We start from the raw sequence: 16,073 nt of genomic DNA, 5'->3' as shown, positions 1-16,073 counted from the left end.
GCGAGCCATCGCTCGCAGTGCGTGCTCGCCAGCGCTCGCCGTGCGCGCGAGCCATTGCTCGCTGTGCGCGCGAGCCATCGCTCGCTGTGCGCGCGACATCGCTCGCTGCGCGCGAGCAACGCTGGGCGCAGCGCTCGTGGCACGCGAGCTTGCGCTCGCTGCGCGCGAGGCTGCGCGCTCTTGCGCGAGGCAGTGCGCGTTGTGGCGCAGCTCGCTTGCTGCCCACACGCGACTGCCTTGGCTTGCCTTTCGCCCATGCCCATTCGTCCATAGCTCGTGGCCCACGACACAAGGCAGGGCTGCTGCCTTGTGCTCGTGCACCATGCCTTGCTCATTGCATTCGTGCCGCACGGGCGACGAGCTCCCTTGCTCGTCGTCGCATGCCCGCACTATACAACACCCCTTAAGGGTTAACACGAAGCGTCCATTGCTTTGTGCGTGCAAGTTATATGAACGAATCGCATAGAAATTTAAAATTTATATTTAAAATTAATGACAAATTAATAAATAATATTAATTTCATAATTTTAGGGCGAAAAATCGAAAATTTATTATTCAATTGATTTTCGATTTACATGGATTCAAGTCTAGGTCATAAAAATTTAAAATTTATTATAAATTTACAATTTTTATGGTGGTTTTTAATCATAGGTTTCTAATTAAATTATAATTAATTATGAAAATCAAATTAATTCTAAATTATTCTAATTTTCAACAAATTAATCATAATTACAAATTAGATTGCATAATTAACAAGGCTAGGCATTCAAACTTGTTAAACATATACAGTAGGTCAATCAAAAATTCAAGATTTATCAACAAGAATCGCAAATATTTAATTTAACATCTTAAATTTACGAAATTTTGCATTCGAAAAACTAAAACCTTCGAAAAGTCATAGTTAGGCTTCGAATTTGAGAATTCTGGGTTCGGCAGAAAAATATTATTTTTGTCAAAATTTTAGAATGCCTTTTACATGCGGAATTGACACAAAAATCACTCGATTTGGATGAGTAACGAAGAAACTGCCGAAAAACTGCGTACGTATAATTAAATAAACGCAATTTGCAATTAATTAACAATTACGAAAATTAATCACCCCTTTTAATTCTTGCAAATTTGTAATATTTAACCATGTTCATGCAAATTAGATTATGAAAATAATAAGGGGCTCGTGATACCACTGTTAGGTTATGATACATATGATATTACATAAATCATGCGGAAACAACCATTAACCCAGGATTACATATTATTTACACATAATCATATAACATAATTTAGATGCATACTCTTTGTTGCGTGCCTTCCCTAGCTGCGCCCGAACCGAACAAGAACAAGTCTTTAGGACTCCAAGTGTCGTCCCTCCGTAGATAGTCCACAGCACGTCCGGATCCGCCTTAAGATTGACCAACTAGAATCGCCCTTAAGGTACTAGAATTTTCGGCACTATTGAGCAAGGAATGTGGCTGAATTTTTCTCTCAAAACTCACTTTGAATACTTTAAAACTCGTTATAAATTGTGAACCCAGGCCACATATTTATAGGGGTATGGAAAGAGAATTGGAATCCTATTAGGATACGAATTAATTAAACTTAGAATCCTACAAGAACTCTAATTAATTAATTTATCAAATAGAATTAGGAATTTAATCATTAACCGAACTCTGCACGTTTTAGGAATCGTGCATGAACACAAACTCACACACACACACACACGGCAGCCACGATGGGCCGCCCATGCGCGTGCGTGCGAGCAGCAGCCCACGCAGCGAGGCCCACGCAGCCGCGGCCTTGGCGCGCGCTGGGCCTGCCTTGCGGTAGGCCTGGGCGCTGCCTTGGCTGGGCTTGTGGCGCGCGTTTGGCTTGCTGGGCGATGGCCTGGCTTCGAGCTGGGCCCTCGTCCGGCAGGCCTCGTCCGATGCTTATTCGTACGATACGCTTCCGATTAAATTTCCGATTCCGGAATTCATTTCCGATACGAACAATATTCAACATTTCCGATTCCGGAATTAATTTCCGTTTCGAACAAATATTTAATATTTCCGTTTCCGGAATTATTTTCCGATTCCGATAATATTTCCGATTCTGACAATATTTCCGTTTCCGGCAATATTTCCGATTCTGGCAATATTTCCATTTCCGATAATATTTTCCGATACGTACCATGTTTCCGTTTCCGGCAACATCTACGACTTAGATAATATTTATATTTCCGATACGATCCATATTTCCGTTTCAGGCAATATCATCGTTTCCGGAGTATTCATTTCTTGCCTGTGACGATCTCAGCTCCCACTGAAACCAAGATCCGTCGATTCCGAATATCCATAGATGGAGTATTTAATGCCATTAAATACTTGATCCGTTTACGTACTATTTGTGTGACCCTACGGGTTCAGTCAAGAGTAAGCTGTGGATTAATATCATTAATTCCACTTGAACTGAAGCGGCCTCTAGCTAGGCATTCAGCTCACTTGATCTCACTGAATTATTAACTTGTTAATTAATACTGAACCGCATTTATTAGACTTATCATAGAATGCATACTTAGACCAAGGGCATTATTTCCTTCAGGATGACGGACGGAGCTTGGAGTCACTAAACCTGGTGTTGGCGATGTATCTTCGAGACGTACTAACCGTTGATTTTCTGATCGGCACCAAGTGGCAGGACCAGTCCTATGCATAAGATAATCTAAAGTTTAGGCCCCAAAGTTTCAAGTATTACTTAGTCTAGACTTCGACTCTCCCTATTGGTTTTTCGCTCTTTCTTTTGTTGGTACACTTTTTGGTTTTTTGGTCATTCTTTGGATTTTCGAAACACTTGCCCGTGTGACATTCATAGTTATTAACATGTTCGGTTTTGGTGCCGAGCATTGTCGTCGTAGGAGGCCTAACAACTACACAAAGAGTTATTTTTTTTAGTCGCTTCTAGAATCGAGTGCTTTTACTTACGCCCTCGTAGCAGTTTTTACGAACGGTTTTTTTTGCTACGCGTTTTTCTTTTTCGCAGGCGCCGAGGCTGCTGCGCCTGACCAAAAGGCCAGGCAGCAACTTCAGCGCCCAGCGAAGGGCGTGAGAAATTCTGGCGCCCAGCCAGGGGCGTTGAAAATGCGTCCCTGGCTGGTTCTTGTTTTCTGTTTGCGTCTACTTTTTGTTTATGCGACTTCGATTTTGCGTGCTTGCCTAGTAACGTCCATTACGCGTTGTGCAACGTTTGTGGGATTCGTTACAGGCCATCCCGAGCGTCGCTTATTTTTGTGGCGATCGTTCGGGTTTGCGGAACACGTATTTGGTATAACTCTTTGGCAAATTAGTTTATGAATGTTTGGGCAATTTTTTAAGGTCGTTGGTTTTTTCTAGGATAGTTTGTCACACACAATCATATATTTTGCTACACATAACTAACATTCCATCATGAGGCAATAATAATATGTCATGTAGTTTTATGATAGGCTTCTATGGGTAGTTATTTGCGCCTGGCTTGGTACCGCTTCTATCGCAGATCCAACACATGCCCCGGTCGAGGTAGTGCCTTCAACAGACGAATTTCGCCCAAGAGGCCAATCATGAAGGAAGCCAAGGGGGCATGCACCAATGAGAGGGACCTAATGGGCGAGCGATTGGGTTTGGGACGGGTGTACTACTAGCGAAAGTTCCGAGTGGACAACATTCGAAGAGTATGCACCCCCCGGTTGGCGATGGGTATCCTTAGTCCAAACTCCCTGAGGGAGCCAAGATTCATTATGCGGTTCTGCCCGTTCACATTAATATGCTGATTTTCAGGTCGTCCCAACTTGATGGGGAAATAAACGCGGGGTAGGATCGTATCACCCTTCGGCTATTTTGATTACCTACAAGCACGAGTATTTCCTTCACTATCCCCAGTGGAGTCGCCACTGTGAGGGGGTCGAAAAAGCACGAGGCTAATGCGTGACCTCGTCCCTCGTGGGTGTGACGCTTCTTTTTGTCAAATCAAGTGTAATTGGATTTCCTGTGAGTTTACACCCAATTGACTAGTAATATAGGAGTCGTCATTCAGTTTTTAACGACAATGAGAAAAACTGACAAAACCCGGTTATCGTGACATAAAGGGAGTGCAATTATGTTTGACCACCACGGCCGTAGGTTCCCTTGTGATCCCTGGTGTGGGGATCTCTCAACGTACACCCGCAGGGTAGAGATTGAGGGTTCGGGGGACTGTAACCACCGAGAGGAGTACTCGCTCGTCGATAACTCCAGAGGCAGGATATCCTTACTAGCTCAGCATAAATAATTGAAGGGACATGCGTTAACTATTAAACTAATATGAGTTGATTTTAACAATATGCAACATATAATACTAGATCGATCGTGATTATCTGATTTAGATTGCATTAAGGGACCTAGCATGATAATCGATTTTCCCAAAAATATCATATTTATTAGGCGTGATAGAACAATCAGATTTAATTAGTTTAACAGTTCATAAAAAGGGCGAGGAAAGCAATTAAATCATAGAAAAGGGACACATTACGACGCACCCTTGAGAGGTGCGTCACGGTTCTCAGAAAACTAACCACTTTGACTTTGCTATTTCTCCTTTTATTTAACGAATCTCAAGTTATGGGACAGGATACGTTCTGTTCGATTTATGGATCGATTGTGACAGAACGCGTGACCAATTTCGCAGCGTGAGGCTTAGGCTTAGGGGTTGGAGTCAATACTCAGAAATAATAATTGTGTGTGTTCTTTCACGTCGAACTTGGGCTATATTTATAGAAAAGAGTTCGTGGAAAGATAGAATTGTAGAGCTCTAATCCACGAGGAATTAGGAAAAAACACGTACCCAGGTAATTCCAGCGCCCAGGCCTGGGCGCCGAAGAGCCAGGCGTTGAAAATAGGGTCTGGGCTGTTTTCTTAGTCAGATTCGGATTCCTGAAATCCGGAGTGTTTGAGATTTAATCGAGTCTTTTAGTGCGTATCAACTTTATGACGGAATGCGTCTGGGCCCGTTACGAACTCTAGGTTCGTTAGGATTTTAATTAATACGTAACTCTTATTTTCGAATCGTATTAGGAATAGGATTCTCTTGCAATTTCTATCTCATTTAGGATTTATGTTGGAGTGCAACACCTAATTCTGACAGGTTTCTATCTTTTATGACTTGCCACTTTTAACAACTACCCATTACGGCAGTTACTATTTTTAGCATGTTTCCATAAATAGCAGGTTTCTATAAATAGCAGGTTTCGGGTGAAATGAGAAGGGTGATTGAGATTCGTTATTTTATAGGAGATGCGTTGTCAAGTGGAGATTTATGTTTTCATCATCGAACCTTCCCTTTCGGGAATGGGGACAAAAGTAGGTGTCTACACCCTCCCATAAAAAAAAGATTTTTCCATATAATATATTTTTATACTCCACTTTTATAGACTTATAGTTGCATGTTTCTTAAATCCTTCGTATATAATAGCATAATGCCTCATAAGCGTTAAAAATGATGTTCATTTTTCTTATTAGTGTTTTTGTGTGCTATTTGTTCAGTGACAATTATTGTAATAAAGTAAATCTCTTTCAAATTATGATAAACTCGTTTTTTTCATTTTAGATTGAAGTTGCGCCAAATTATTGTTGTAATTTGAACTAAGTGTTGGGTTTTATTGTTATGAAAAACCAAAATTAAAGATCATAAATCCTCCACGAATTTTATTATAACGTTTTTAATATTTTGTCTACTTACCTCTCAACTTTAACCCCCTAAAAAGAGCAAATATTAGAAATTAGAAAGCAAATCAAAAAAAATGGACCCCCATTTATAAATTCCTGGATCCGCCCCTGCCTACAAGATGGACGAAAATATTGTGTGAATTAATGGAAAATAAGGAAAAATAGTAGGCTATATACATGAATATCGTGGGAGAAGAGAGGGAAATAAAAAATATAGTCATTGAAATGTATCTACATTGTTTTCTTTTTATTTTTCCGATTAAAAGGCCGATTAAAAGGTGGTTAACAATATATATTTTTATTTTTATGTGGTACAAGATAATTTAATTTTTTAGGTGGTAAAAAATAATATGTCAATTTTTTTAGGTGGTAAAAAACAATTGAACAAAAAAAAAAAAAATTCAAACCCACGAAAATAGGGATGTCAATGAGCCGAACACTCGCGAACAGCTCGGGAACAAGCTCGGTCAAATCTCGGTCAAGCTCATTCATTAGTAAACAAACGAGCTTGAACAAAAATTTTAAGCTCGTTTAATAAATGATACTAGCTCGAACAATCTATTGTTCGGCTCGTTTAGGCTCGCGAACAACTCGTTCATGTTCGTTTACAAGCTCGTTCGTGTTCATTTATAAGCTCATTAAAAGCTCGTTTATATTAAATTTCTACAAAAATGTTTCTATAGTAAATATAATAAAATATTAACAAATAATATATTACTTCCTACGGTTTGTAATGCTCGTAACGTTAGTGATCTTTACACTATTCACCTATTATACTTTGACTATTGTTGGTGATTTATACGTAAGATAAAACATAGTCATGTGAAATCTTGTTAGATTCGTCTTAATATATATTTTCAAAATATCAACTTTTTATAATTTTTGGTTATTAAAGATATTAATGATCAAAGTTGTGAATTGGCATGCGTGAAAGTAACAAACGTTGCGAGTAAAAATGATTGGAGGAAGTATGATATATTCATATAATTATGCTAAAATTAAGGGTAAGAAATTAACTAAATGCTAGTATACTACCCAAATTACCAAAACCGTATATGTTTATTATTCTTATTTCTTCAATCAAGGATGTATTAATATTCTTAATGGTCAAAACCCTTAAATTTATGTTTTTATATTTTATAATTTTTGAAAATAATATTTCTCTTATTAATATGATCGTTTAAATTCAATCTTGTTTGTTTATTAAGGCTCGTTTGTTAAAAGCTTGTTTATTAAGGCTCGTCTGCTAATAGCTCGGCTCGACTCGAGCTTGAACTTAAACAAGCTACTCGTAAGCTAAGCTCGAACAACGAAAAACTTAAATGAGCGAAGCTCGAACAGGAAAAATGAAAGCTCGGTTAAGCTCGGCTCGAGCTCGAGCTCAAAAGTTTCTTATTAAGCCTAGCTTGAACACGCAAATTCTCGGCTCAGCTCGGCTCCGCTCTGCTCCCTGCACGAAAATGAAGTTTCAGACTTGAGGTTTTCAATTTTCACGCAATTACGTAAAGTCGCAAACCCCTCTTCAGCTCTTCTACTTCTGTCCGCCGCCGCCCAATCCCAACTGCCGACCGCAGCGGAGCAGGTGGCCCTCGTCGAGTTGTCGCCGATTGAAGGAAGTAAGGAACCCTGCGCGGCTGCGCGGCTGGCCGGCTGCGCTGGTTGCTCACTTGCTTGCCGTTCTCTAACTCCATTGCAGGTTAAGATTTGCTGGTGCTTTACTTAATTCCTTTTAAATTAAACTTGAACAAATTCAGAAAATAGTTAGGGTTCCTCACTTTTAATTCCTTGTAAAATTGAATTTAAATTGGCATTCGTGCTTCTACTTGTTTTCTTCTTCTAAATTGTAATCCTGTTGTGTTGCTACTTGCTAATTTGCTATTATGTTTTCAGTTTTCAGTGGCATTAGATTGATATTGGTTTAATTGAGGACTTTGAATTCTGAAATATGAACAATTTTGAGGAGGGGGAGGGGTTATGCCTCTTAATCGAATATTGAGTAGGGTTTTCTTTGATTTTTTTCGGTTTTTGGGTCAATATTGTTGGGTTGCAGAGAATATTATAATTGGGATCATAGTGTGAAGATTGCAATTGTTTTTGTTAAAATGTAGTCAATCATTAAGCATTAAGCAAAGTTGCTCTCTGAAGTGGGATAATGGAGTTCTTACAATCATCCAAAATAGTGAAATATTGTAGTTTGTCACTGAAAAAAATCATTACAAACCAGTAAGGGTTAGTAAATAGGATGTTTTATACATATAATTCACAATTTCCTTGCTTCCTTCGCCCAAAAGTCTGCCAGTTTGTTAGCTACCCTTCCTTCAAATTCGAGATGTAGCCCTTCAACCTGATCAATGTACTCCCTGAATTTAGTGGTAATGTTTGTCAGCTTTGTTTGTGTTTGACCCTCTCTGTAAATCTCCTGCAACACCTGTTTACAATCAGTTGCTAAAACGCAATATATCCACTTTGTTTCGACGTTTTGTTGTGGTGCCAGCTTGGTGGTTATCATTTCAGCTTCAAGTGGTGAATTGCAATAACCTTTCCAGAGTGTAGCTTCCTTCCGGTCACCATATTGTTCCTGCAAATTGCTACACATTCTACATCCTACCTTCAAAGTAGTATCAGTTAGTTTTAACCAATGTTTTTGGGCTCTTTTTTTTCCCGAGTTTTGGTTCTGTGTAAGCTACCACTCACAGGCAGCCCAAATACACTGCTTTGCAGTTGATCGGATGGGGGTATTATTGTGATTGAAAACCCAATTGTTCCTTCTCCTCCAAAGGGTCCAAGTGGCAAAGGAGAAGATCACTTTCCACAGTACAGAGGAAGAAGGTAATTGAGAGGTGAAATTTACAGTTAGCCAAGGTCTGAAGTCATGGTAAGAATGAAGGCTAGGAGGTTGAGGCAGTAAGTTCGATGGTTAAGATGCTCTAGGAAAAGACCTTAGTGTTCTGGGGTTTCTGTTCTGGTTTGGGCAGAAGGGTCAGGCGTTAGGAAGATTGATTCTTTTACTGTGATTGTGATTATCAGGGTGTTTATCACACCGCTGCCAGAATAAAGTGTCTCAGTTTTTGGTGGCCAGGGATTTTCCAAATTCTATTCCAGGCCTTACAATCATCTATGTTTTCTGAGAAATTTTTATCATCATTTAATAAGTGGTCATAGGCTTTAGCAGAGTCAAATTTGCCCTCATAGCAAAAGTCAGAAAAAGTTCTGTCATCAATGTTTAAGAACTTGAAACAGCTTAGTCTACTGAGAAGAGAGTTTGGAATTTCGTAGGAGTGCTTATTTTTAGAGCTCCAGGGAGAGAAGATTGCATTTTGCTTCTTTTTAGCTGTATTAATTTTGTTTGCCCTGACTTGTAATTGAGAAGCTGTATTATGACTTATGAGGTCGATGTATTAGAATATCATAGATGGAGTTTCGGGATATAAAGTTTGGTATAAGGTATATGATAATTTAACCAACTGTTATTAAATCTCCCCCGTCCTTTCGTAGGGGACTTCTTTTGTGGATTATCTCAAAATCCGAGGAGCAGCACTATAATAACATATTCAAAAGTATTTATTACTTGGATCCTGGTTCTGAATGGCTATATCCAAGCTCAGTAACTTTCGGCTTCCGTTGATGAACCTAGTGAGAATGAATGGAGTACCTATACTACAACAGCTACAATTGGAAGAAAAGCTGCTTCGTACTTCATCAGATAATTGGTGCATCATCAATGATGGAACGCCTGATCCTGCAATTGTCATGGGAATTTCTGGGTATGTCCTTTTTCCTGGTGCTGTAAATCCATTGAGCGTAACAAGTAGCTTTGCGGTTAGCCTTATGTCACTTATTGTAAGTGTACCTAAGGTATGATAATGATAATGTGAATATTGTAAACAACGGATTCTCCTGTTTTGATAAGTGGCTGCTCTGTTTTTTTTTTTTTTTTTTTAAAGAATTATGTCAATCCAAATAGTTTTATCCTCTCTACTATGTTCGGCCACTTTTTAATTTGAGGCGTCAGAGGAAGTATGGAGTTTTTTTGGTCTAACTATTATTATGAAAACATTGACCAAGAAATTTAACTGCATTTTTTCTAAAATTTATTTCAAGATTGGATGTATTCTCTTCCAATATTAATAGTGCGCTGTAGTATCTCCTAAACTGCCTAGTGATTTCTTTGATTTTCAACTTGCAACTGCTGAATGTTTAGACCCTTGAAATAGGATTATAAGGTTGGTACCTCCTGTTGCTTTCTGGGTATGTGTGCTGAGCTTTGGGTAGAAACGAGCATGCCGCTTTTCTATCTCTTTCGATATATTTAAAGGTGCAGCACCTCTGCTAATAACGTTCCAATGTGTTTCCTGAAATTCATCACAGTATGTATTGCCTAGATTTTGCTATAATGACATTTTTGTCTGGCCTGGAGTGTATATAGCTGTTTGCTATTCAACATTCTTGTAGCTATAAAGTTATTGTAGTTCTGAGCTCCGTTAGTGTGCCTCCACACTGAAATAGTGACTAGATTTAAGTCATGGATCTATCATTAATCATCTTGATGTAATTGATACTGCACTATCTGTACGTAGTTTTGTATGATGACAGTGAACTCCATAATATATGTTATTTAAAGCTTGATGAGGTGATTCACTTTAGATTTTCCAAGTTCGTCAAGGATAGGATTTGCTTCAAATATTTGCATGCTTTCTTGAGTTATTCCACTTGATGTCAGAGTCTGTTGAGATCTTGTTCGTTGACATAATCAGGAAGCCAGCGGAACTTGTTGATGTTAAGTCAGTGCTGCGAGATAAGATTTCTGTCATCAGACGTTTCACTGGGGGAGGTACTGTTATTGTTGATCACGGGACAATCTTTGTTTCATTCATATGCAACAAGGAGGCTGTTCCTGGTTTGCAAGCATATCCTCAGCCAATAATGGCATGGAGTAGCCTGTTATATGATGAAGTTTTTCATGGAGCTCTGGATTATAAGCTACGTGAAAATGGTAATATAATATGCATCTTTTAAATCCTTCGTTTTTACCTGTTATCCTGCATTAGATGACTCTTTAAATATTTAATTTCTTGAGTCAGTATCATTTCATTTTCCACCAAATGATTCAGTTATGGAATACTCTGTTACGGTTTATGATATACGACACCCACTTGATTGAGGTTATAACTTGATTGATTGTTAATTTATACTCCCTCCGTCCCGGAATACTCGACCCGGTTTGACCGGCACAGAGTTTAAGGGACTTGAATTGACTTATTTAATTTAATAGGTAGTAGTTGATAGTGGGGTATTATTTTAATGTAGTTAGTGGGAAATGTGTAAAGAGGTGGGGTTGGGGGAGAGTAGGGGTTGAATTTTTAATTATTTTTTGTATGGAGTAGGGGGTAGGTGGGTTAATAGGGGTGGAGTGAGAAATAATATAATATTTTAGAATATTTCCACTTTTAGAAACAGGTCAAGTATTAAGGGACGGCCCGATAAGGAAACCAGGTCAAGTATTCCGGGACGGAGGGAGTATCAAAAGTTGTAAATAGTTTTTACTATGAAAGTACTTGTAGAAACAATTCTAATGGTATAAATTTTTTTATTTATTACTCCCTCCGTCCCATAATATAGTGCCTGTTTTCCTAAAATGGTGTCCCTAAATGATGTGCCTATTTCTATTTTAAACCATTAATTTTTACTTTGAAAATTGTACTTTTTGACTTTTATTCAACCCATGTGCTTGATTTTTGTCCTTTTTAGGCCTATTTATTATGTACACACCTTTAATCTATAATTTATCTCTCCATTTTTGCCAACTAACATGTACTTTATCTTGAAAGTACAAATCATTATTGTTTTTATTATCAATGTTATCCTTTACCTTAATAACCGTGATTTTGGTCAAACGGGCACTATATTATGGGACGGAGGGAGTATATTGAGTGAAATTGGTAAAAACTTAATATCTTAAAGTCATGCTGTTGTTAATTTATATCAAAACTTGTAAATGGTGTGATCTATTTTTGAAGAACATCCACTCATGTTTGTTGTGCTGAATGCTGAAGTGTTTTTTTTTTTAACAGATAACATTGTTTTTGCTGTTCCATAGATTACGTGTTTGGCAGCCGGAAATTTGGTGGAAATGCTCAATCCATCACTAAAAATCGGTGGATCCACCACACATCATTTTTGTGGGACTATCAAGATGCAAACATGACGTACTTGAAAATACCTCAGCGAGCACCAAAGTACAGACAGGTGTGTTGCTTATTTTCTAATGCAAAACTTATGTCATATGTGCACTTACTGCTGTGCATTTAACAATGGCCACTAAAATACTCAGGGACCTTATTGAATTAATATAGCTCTGCTTGTTTATTTTCTTTTTCCTTTTATTAATCGTGAATCTCTGACAGTGGGAACGAGATTTGTGAAACTGGTTGTTCTCTGAAATGCATTCTTAAAACGCAACTGGTTGTTCTCTGAAATTAGACATATGTTTCATGTTCAGGAAAGGGATCATTCAGAATTTATTTGCCGCATGAAGGACATTTTACCGAGATCAGATTTCATAGATCGAACCATCAAAGCAGCTGAAACCCATTTTTCATTGACATCCATTCCACTGGATGAAATCGCGTCTCTTTATACTACGAATTTTGATCCCTCTTCCACAATTCTTACAGCAGAAGAACTGGAGGCTACAATCGAAACCAAAGACAAGAGTTTATTGTCTCAGGCACTGTGAAGGACCTGTCTGTGCTGATTTGATGACTTTATGGTATCTGGATTCGATGATTTTTTTTATTTCCATTACATCGTATTCAAAGTCTGTAATTATACAGTAATTTTCATAATTAGAAGCAGCCATTTTTTGAGTCACCATTTTGTGGGTGTAAAATTGGTTACTGTTGTATTGATACAGTTTGATGATTCTTGAATAAATTGAAATTCCATTTCTCCATTGCTCGGAATGAATGCAATAATTTAGAAAAAATAAACGCACCGTTAAACCAAATACTGATTCTTAAGTTGAAGTAAAACATGCCCCGAGTGTAATGAAAATAACAAATAATACAAAGTAATTTAACTTCATGGCCTCTGAACCAAATACAGAATTCAATTCCATAAACATCATTCTGAATCCGTATTTTGGAATGTTTGAAACTATCCACTTAAATGCGAATGATAACCAACTAGAAAATAGAAACATAAAATTAAAGTCTTACTCCATAGGCATACAGGTCCAAAGAAGTGAACGGTTACCACTAAACAAACTGCCACTTAACCGATATCTCGATTCTCGATTCTCGATTCTCGATCCAGTAAGTTTTGTCCCCAAATCTCCTTAGAACGTTGACTACCATCCGTATTAAACTCCACGCTGCCCTGCAAAACCTGGCTGTTAAATCTGCTTGGATTATTAGGGAAGACATTCTTGGAACACAAACCAGAGATTTTGACAGTGGCAATGAACCATCCTGTTCCTTTTTAAGGTTAACAGGATCATCTAAACTTGTCTCAAAAAGTGTACTCTGATAGTATTTCTTATCATAAAACTTGGTGGGTAAGTCCAAAGTGTTATCAAACCTTTTGACCAACACCTTTACTTTTGCCTGTACTCCATCATAAATATCCATGTTCTCCTCGTACAACAGAACATATGCGCTTGTCATACAAACGGTTTACCCACGCAAACTGTCCTTGGATAGATAGATTACCCTCAACATCCTTGAGGTCAAAATAAATCCCAAAATCCTCTAAGGCATCAAAACATATCTGAGCGGAACTCTCATCTCTATTGAATATAGGACAATCTTCCACTCGATCTAATGTTGCCATACAGCTTAAAGGAAAACACCTCCACTAGCGGCAATGGATCTTGTGGATCAACAAGACTCCGCTGCCTTTTAACCAACCCCTCCATCTCGCTCTCTTCTTTCTCAAAGGTTGCACTCCGTTTTAGATCACTTCCCCTGTAACGTTACTCATATGCATCAACCCATTCCACTCGCACTCGCACTCGCACTCGGATACGCCCATTTTCTCCCACAACCATCCTTCTTAATCAGGCCACAAATACAATATATATATTGAAATTCTAAGACACCCTCAGCTAGTCTGCTTCCATCATTACACTTGAAATCTACATGGATTTGGAGGGGGCCGGGGAATTCGAATAAAAGGGCACAAACATTGATTATGTGGCATATTGAAAAGTATGCTTGAAATTGAAATAGTAGTATTATCTTCATAGGAACTACTTCCAGGGAAATTATCAGCATCGGCGTCATCATTTACATATCCACTACTATCATAATCAGCAAAATCTTGAGAATATTCCTCCGGATCATAGTCTATTGTGTCATAATCATCATGTTTGCTGAAAAATACCACATCCACAATAGCTACCACCGCATAAGGAAAAGTGGCATAATGCAAAGTCGCAAATCCAGCGTCACCTACAACACGTTTGGCACCCTGTTCTGTGTAAAAGGATTCTTTGTAATTGAAATTCAACTCCCCTTTGGCAATTGGCAATTACAATGTCATCTCGAAAGCACATATCCACAATGACATAATTATAGGGTATAATAACACGGCCATCCTTAAGTCCAGTTAACGACAAATCACTCTGGATTAATTGTCACGATCTCGGTTGTAAAGAACAAGTACATGACCTAATCCATTAGTGACCTTAACCGAGCCATAGATTTCACAATTACACAAGTTGCCTGTGAGGTCGGGAATGAGATGTACACTAATTGAAAATACCTCGAGTAATAGTCGAAACGAGAGAGGAAATAAATGTTAATTAGTTGTGCGGCTGTTGGCTAAATATATGGGCTTAGGGTTGAAAGTACGCAATAAAATATGTGTATATGATTTTTTTATTTTTCAAGATGGCGGATTAAAATATGTCGTCTTTTAAAACAATTTCCTATAAAACTATATATTTGTGATTTCTTCACAAAATTCATAGTAATGCTTAAAAAGTTTTGTAAAATCAAACACATGAATAACATAAAACATATAAGTCAAGAGTCAAGACTAATCACAATTTTATATCCCTTCAAACATACAATTGGATATGATATTAGTCGAGTTAACACAAATTCTTATTTACAAGGGGTGTACAATAAATATTGTACACCGAAGTAAAAGTTGACTCAAAGTACATAAAAGTTACCCTTATATACGTAAAAGTTATCTATTTTTTATTGATAATTGTTTTTTCATTTTAATAAAAAAAATTATTTAAAATCATTAATAATGTATAAAAATTAATCATTTAACCTTTTAAAATGTTAATCCATCAATTTTTTTCGTAATATAAAAGTTAACCAAAACATAGTAAAAGTTACAAAAAAATTAGGTAAAAGTTACTTTAGTGTACGATAAATTTATTGTACACCTTGTGCGCGCAAGACCTTTTGTCGAATTAATACCATGTAAATATATTTTTATAACTCGGCGGAACTTAAAATCATCCATTTTTACCGGTCCTTCTAAAAGCTACAGAAACCCTAATAAGTATGAAAATCTACCATAGTATTTTTATTTTTATTTTGAGGGTGAGGTTCCTATTTCGTGTATACATCAATATATTATAAAAAAAAAAAAAAAAGCCTTCCTATTATCTCTTGATCAATCTTCGAAATTAAGAACAACGATCATCGAACCTAGGTTTCTTTCATCATTCTCGAACGAAAATTTTGTGACCAATTCATCCAACAAGCAAAGTTTGATATACAATTCACTAACTAAACATACTCCAATGCTTCGAGATAGGCACTCTGTTCCAAATCTCCAACACAATCATCTGGAACTATAAGCTCTTTACCAATATGATAACTAACAAAAGCATCAATACAAGCATACAAAACTTGTTCCTCATCAAGAACATCTTTATCCCATTTACTCATCGTGATATTCTTATCTTTTTTCATCTCCCACCCTAACACCGCCTTCGTTACCTCCTTCAACCCGGCATTAACTCTCACCCTCCCTTCCTCCGCCGCAACTTTACCGACTTCCACCGTACTCGACAACACAAGGTCATAATCCTTAACAAGCCGCTTTGAGTCACCCCAAACTCCGACACCGGAGAATTTACATTGTGGGTCCCTTAAGAAGTCCTCGAGGGCGGTGGGTATGAATGGCGAATGAACGAGCTGGTAGATTAGGCAGTTGGACCCCACACATAGTTGTAGGGTTGCAATAGGGTTAAGCCCTTCGGTGTCTAACCCTACTATTATGGGGTTATGATGGTTGGATCGGATGTGGTTAATCCAAGACGTGACTACGGTGGGACAACAAGTTACGATGGTTCGAACTCGGTGGTTGAAACACGTGACGTCGTAGGCGGTGAAG

General features: G+C 38.0%; 1 protein-coding gene across 3 annotated transcripts; it reads left to right on the top strand.

The window, feature by feature from the left end:
• The first annotated feature begins 7,138 nt into the window (after positions 1–7,138).
• Positions 7,139–12,665, top strand: LOC110779649 (uncharacterized). Of its 3 annotated transcripts, none has more exons than XM_021984132.2 (5): positions 7,139–7,407; positions 9,207–9,475; positions 10,466–10,704; positions 11,809–11,957; positions 12,211–12,665. In XM_021984132.2, exons 2-5 carry the CDS (start codon positions 9,297–9,299, stop codon positions 12,445–12,447), a joined length of 804 nt encoding a protein of 267 aa, XP_021839824.1. In that variant the 5' UTR covers positions 7,139–7,407; positions 9,207–9,296; the 3' UTR covers positions 12,448–12,665. The 3 variants fall into 3 exon arrangements, with proteins under 3 accessions (XP_021839824.1, XP_056691155.1, XP_056691156.1); XM_056835177.1 differs by having other exon boundaries at positions 7,139–7,421; XM_056835178.1 differs by lacking the exon at positions 7,139–7,407 and having other exon boundaries at positions 9,215–9,475; positions 10,432–10,704.
• Positions 12,666–16,073: the final 3,408 nt, after the last annotated feature.

Source organism: Spinacia oleracea, chromosome 1 (genome assembly GCF_020520425.1).
Source record: "Spinacia oleracea cultivar Varoflay chromosome 1, BTI_SOV_V1, whole genome shotgun sequence".
Taxonomy (NCBI): domain Eukaryota; kingdom Viridiplantae; phylum Streptophyta; class Magnoliopsida; order Caryophyllales; family Amaranthaceae; genus Spinacia; species Spinacia oleracea.
Note: the sequence above shows the minus strand (reverse complement) of the source record. Positions and strands in the feature narration are given on the sequence as shown.

What these genes read in the sequence shown, in the direction of transcription:
- LOC110779649 (XM_021984132.2), top strand. Translation starts at nt 9,297, where the DNA reads ATGGCTATATCCAAGCTCAGTAACTTTCGGCTTCCGTTGATGAACCTA. An exon ending in ATTGTCATGGGAATTTCTGG is followed by an intron (nt 9,476 to 10,465) that starts GTATGTCCTTTT and finishes TGACATAATCAG; the next exon opens with GAAGCCAGCGGAACTTGTTG. An exon ending in GAGCACCAAAGTACAGACAG is followed by an intron (nt 11,958 to 12,210) that starts GTGTGTTGCTTA and finishes TTTCATGTTCAG; the next exon opens with GAAAGGGATCATTCAGAATT.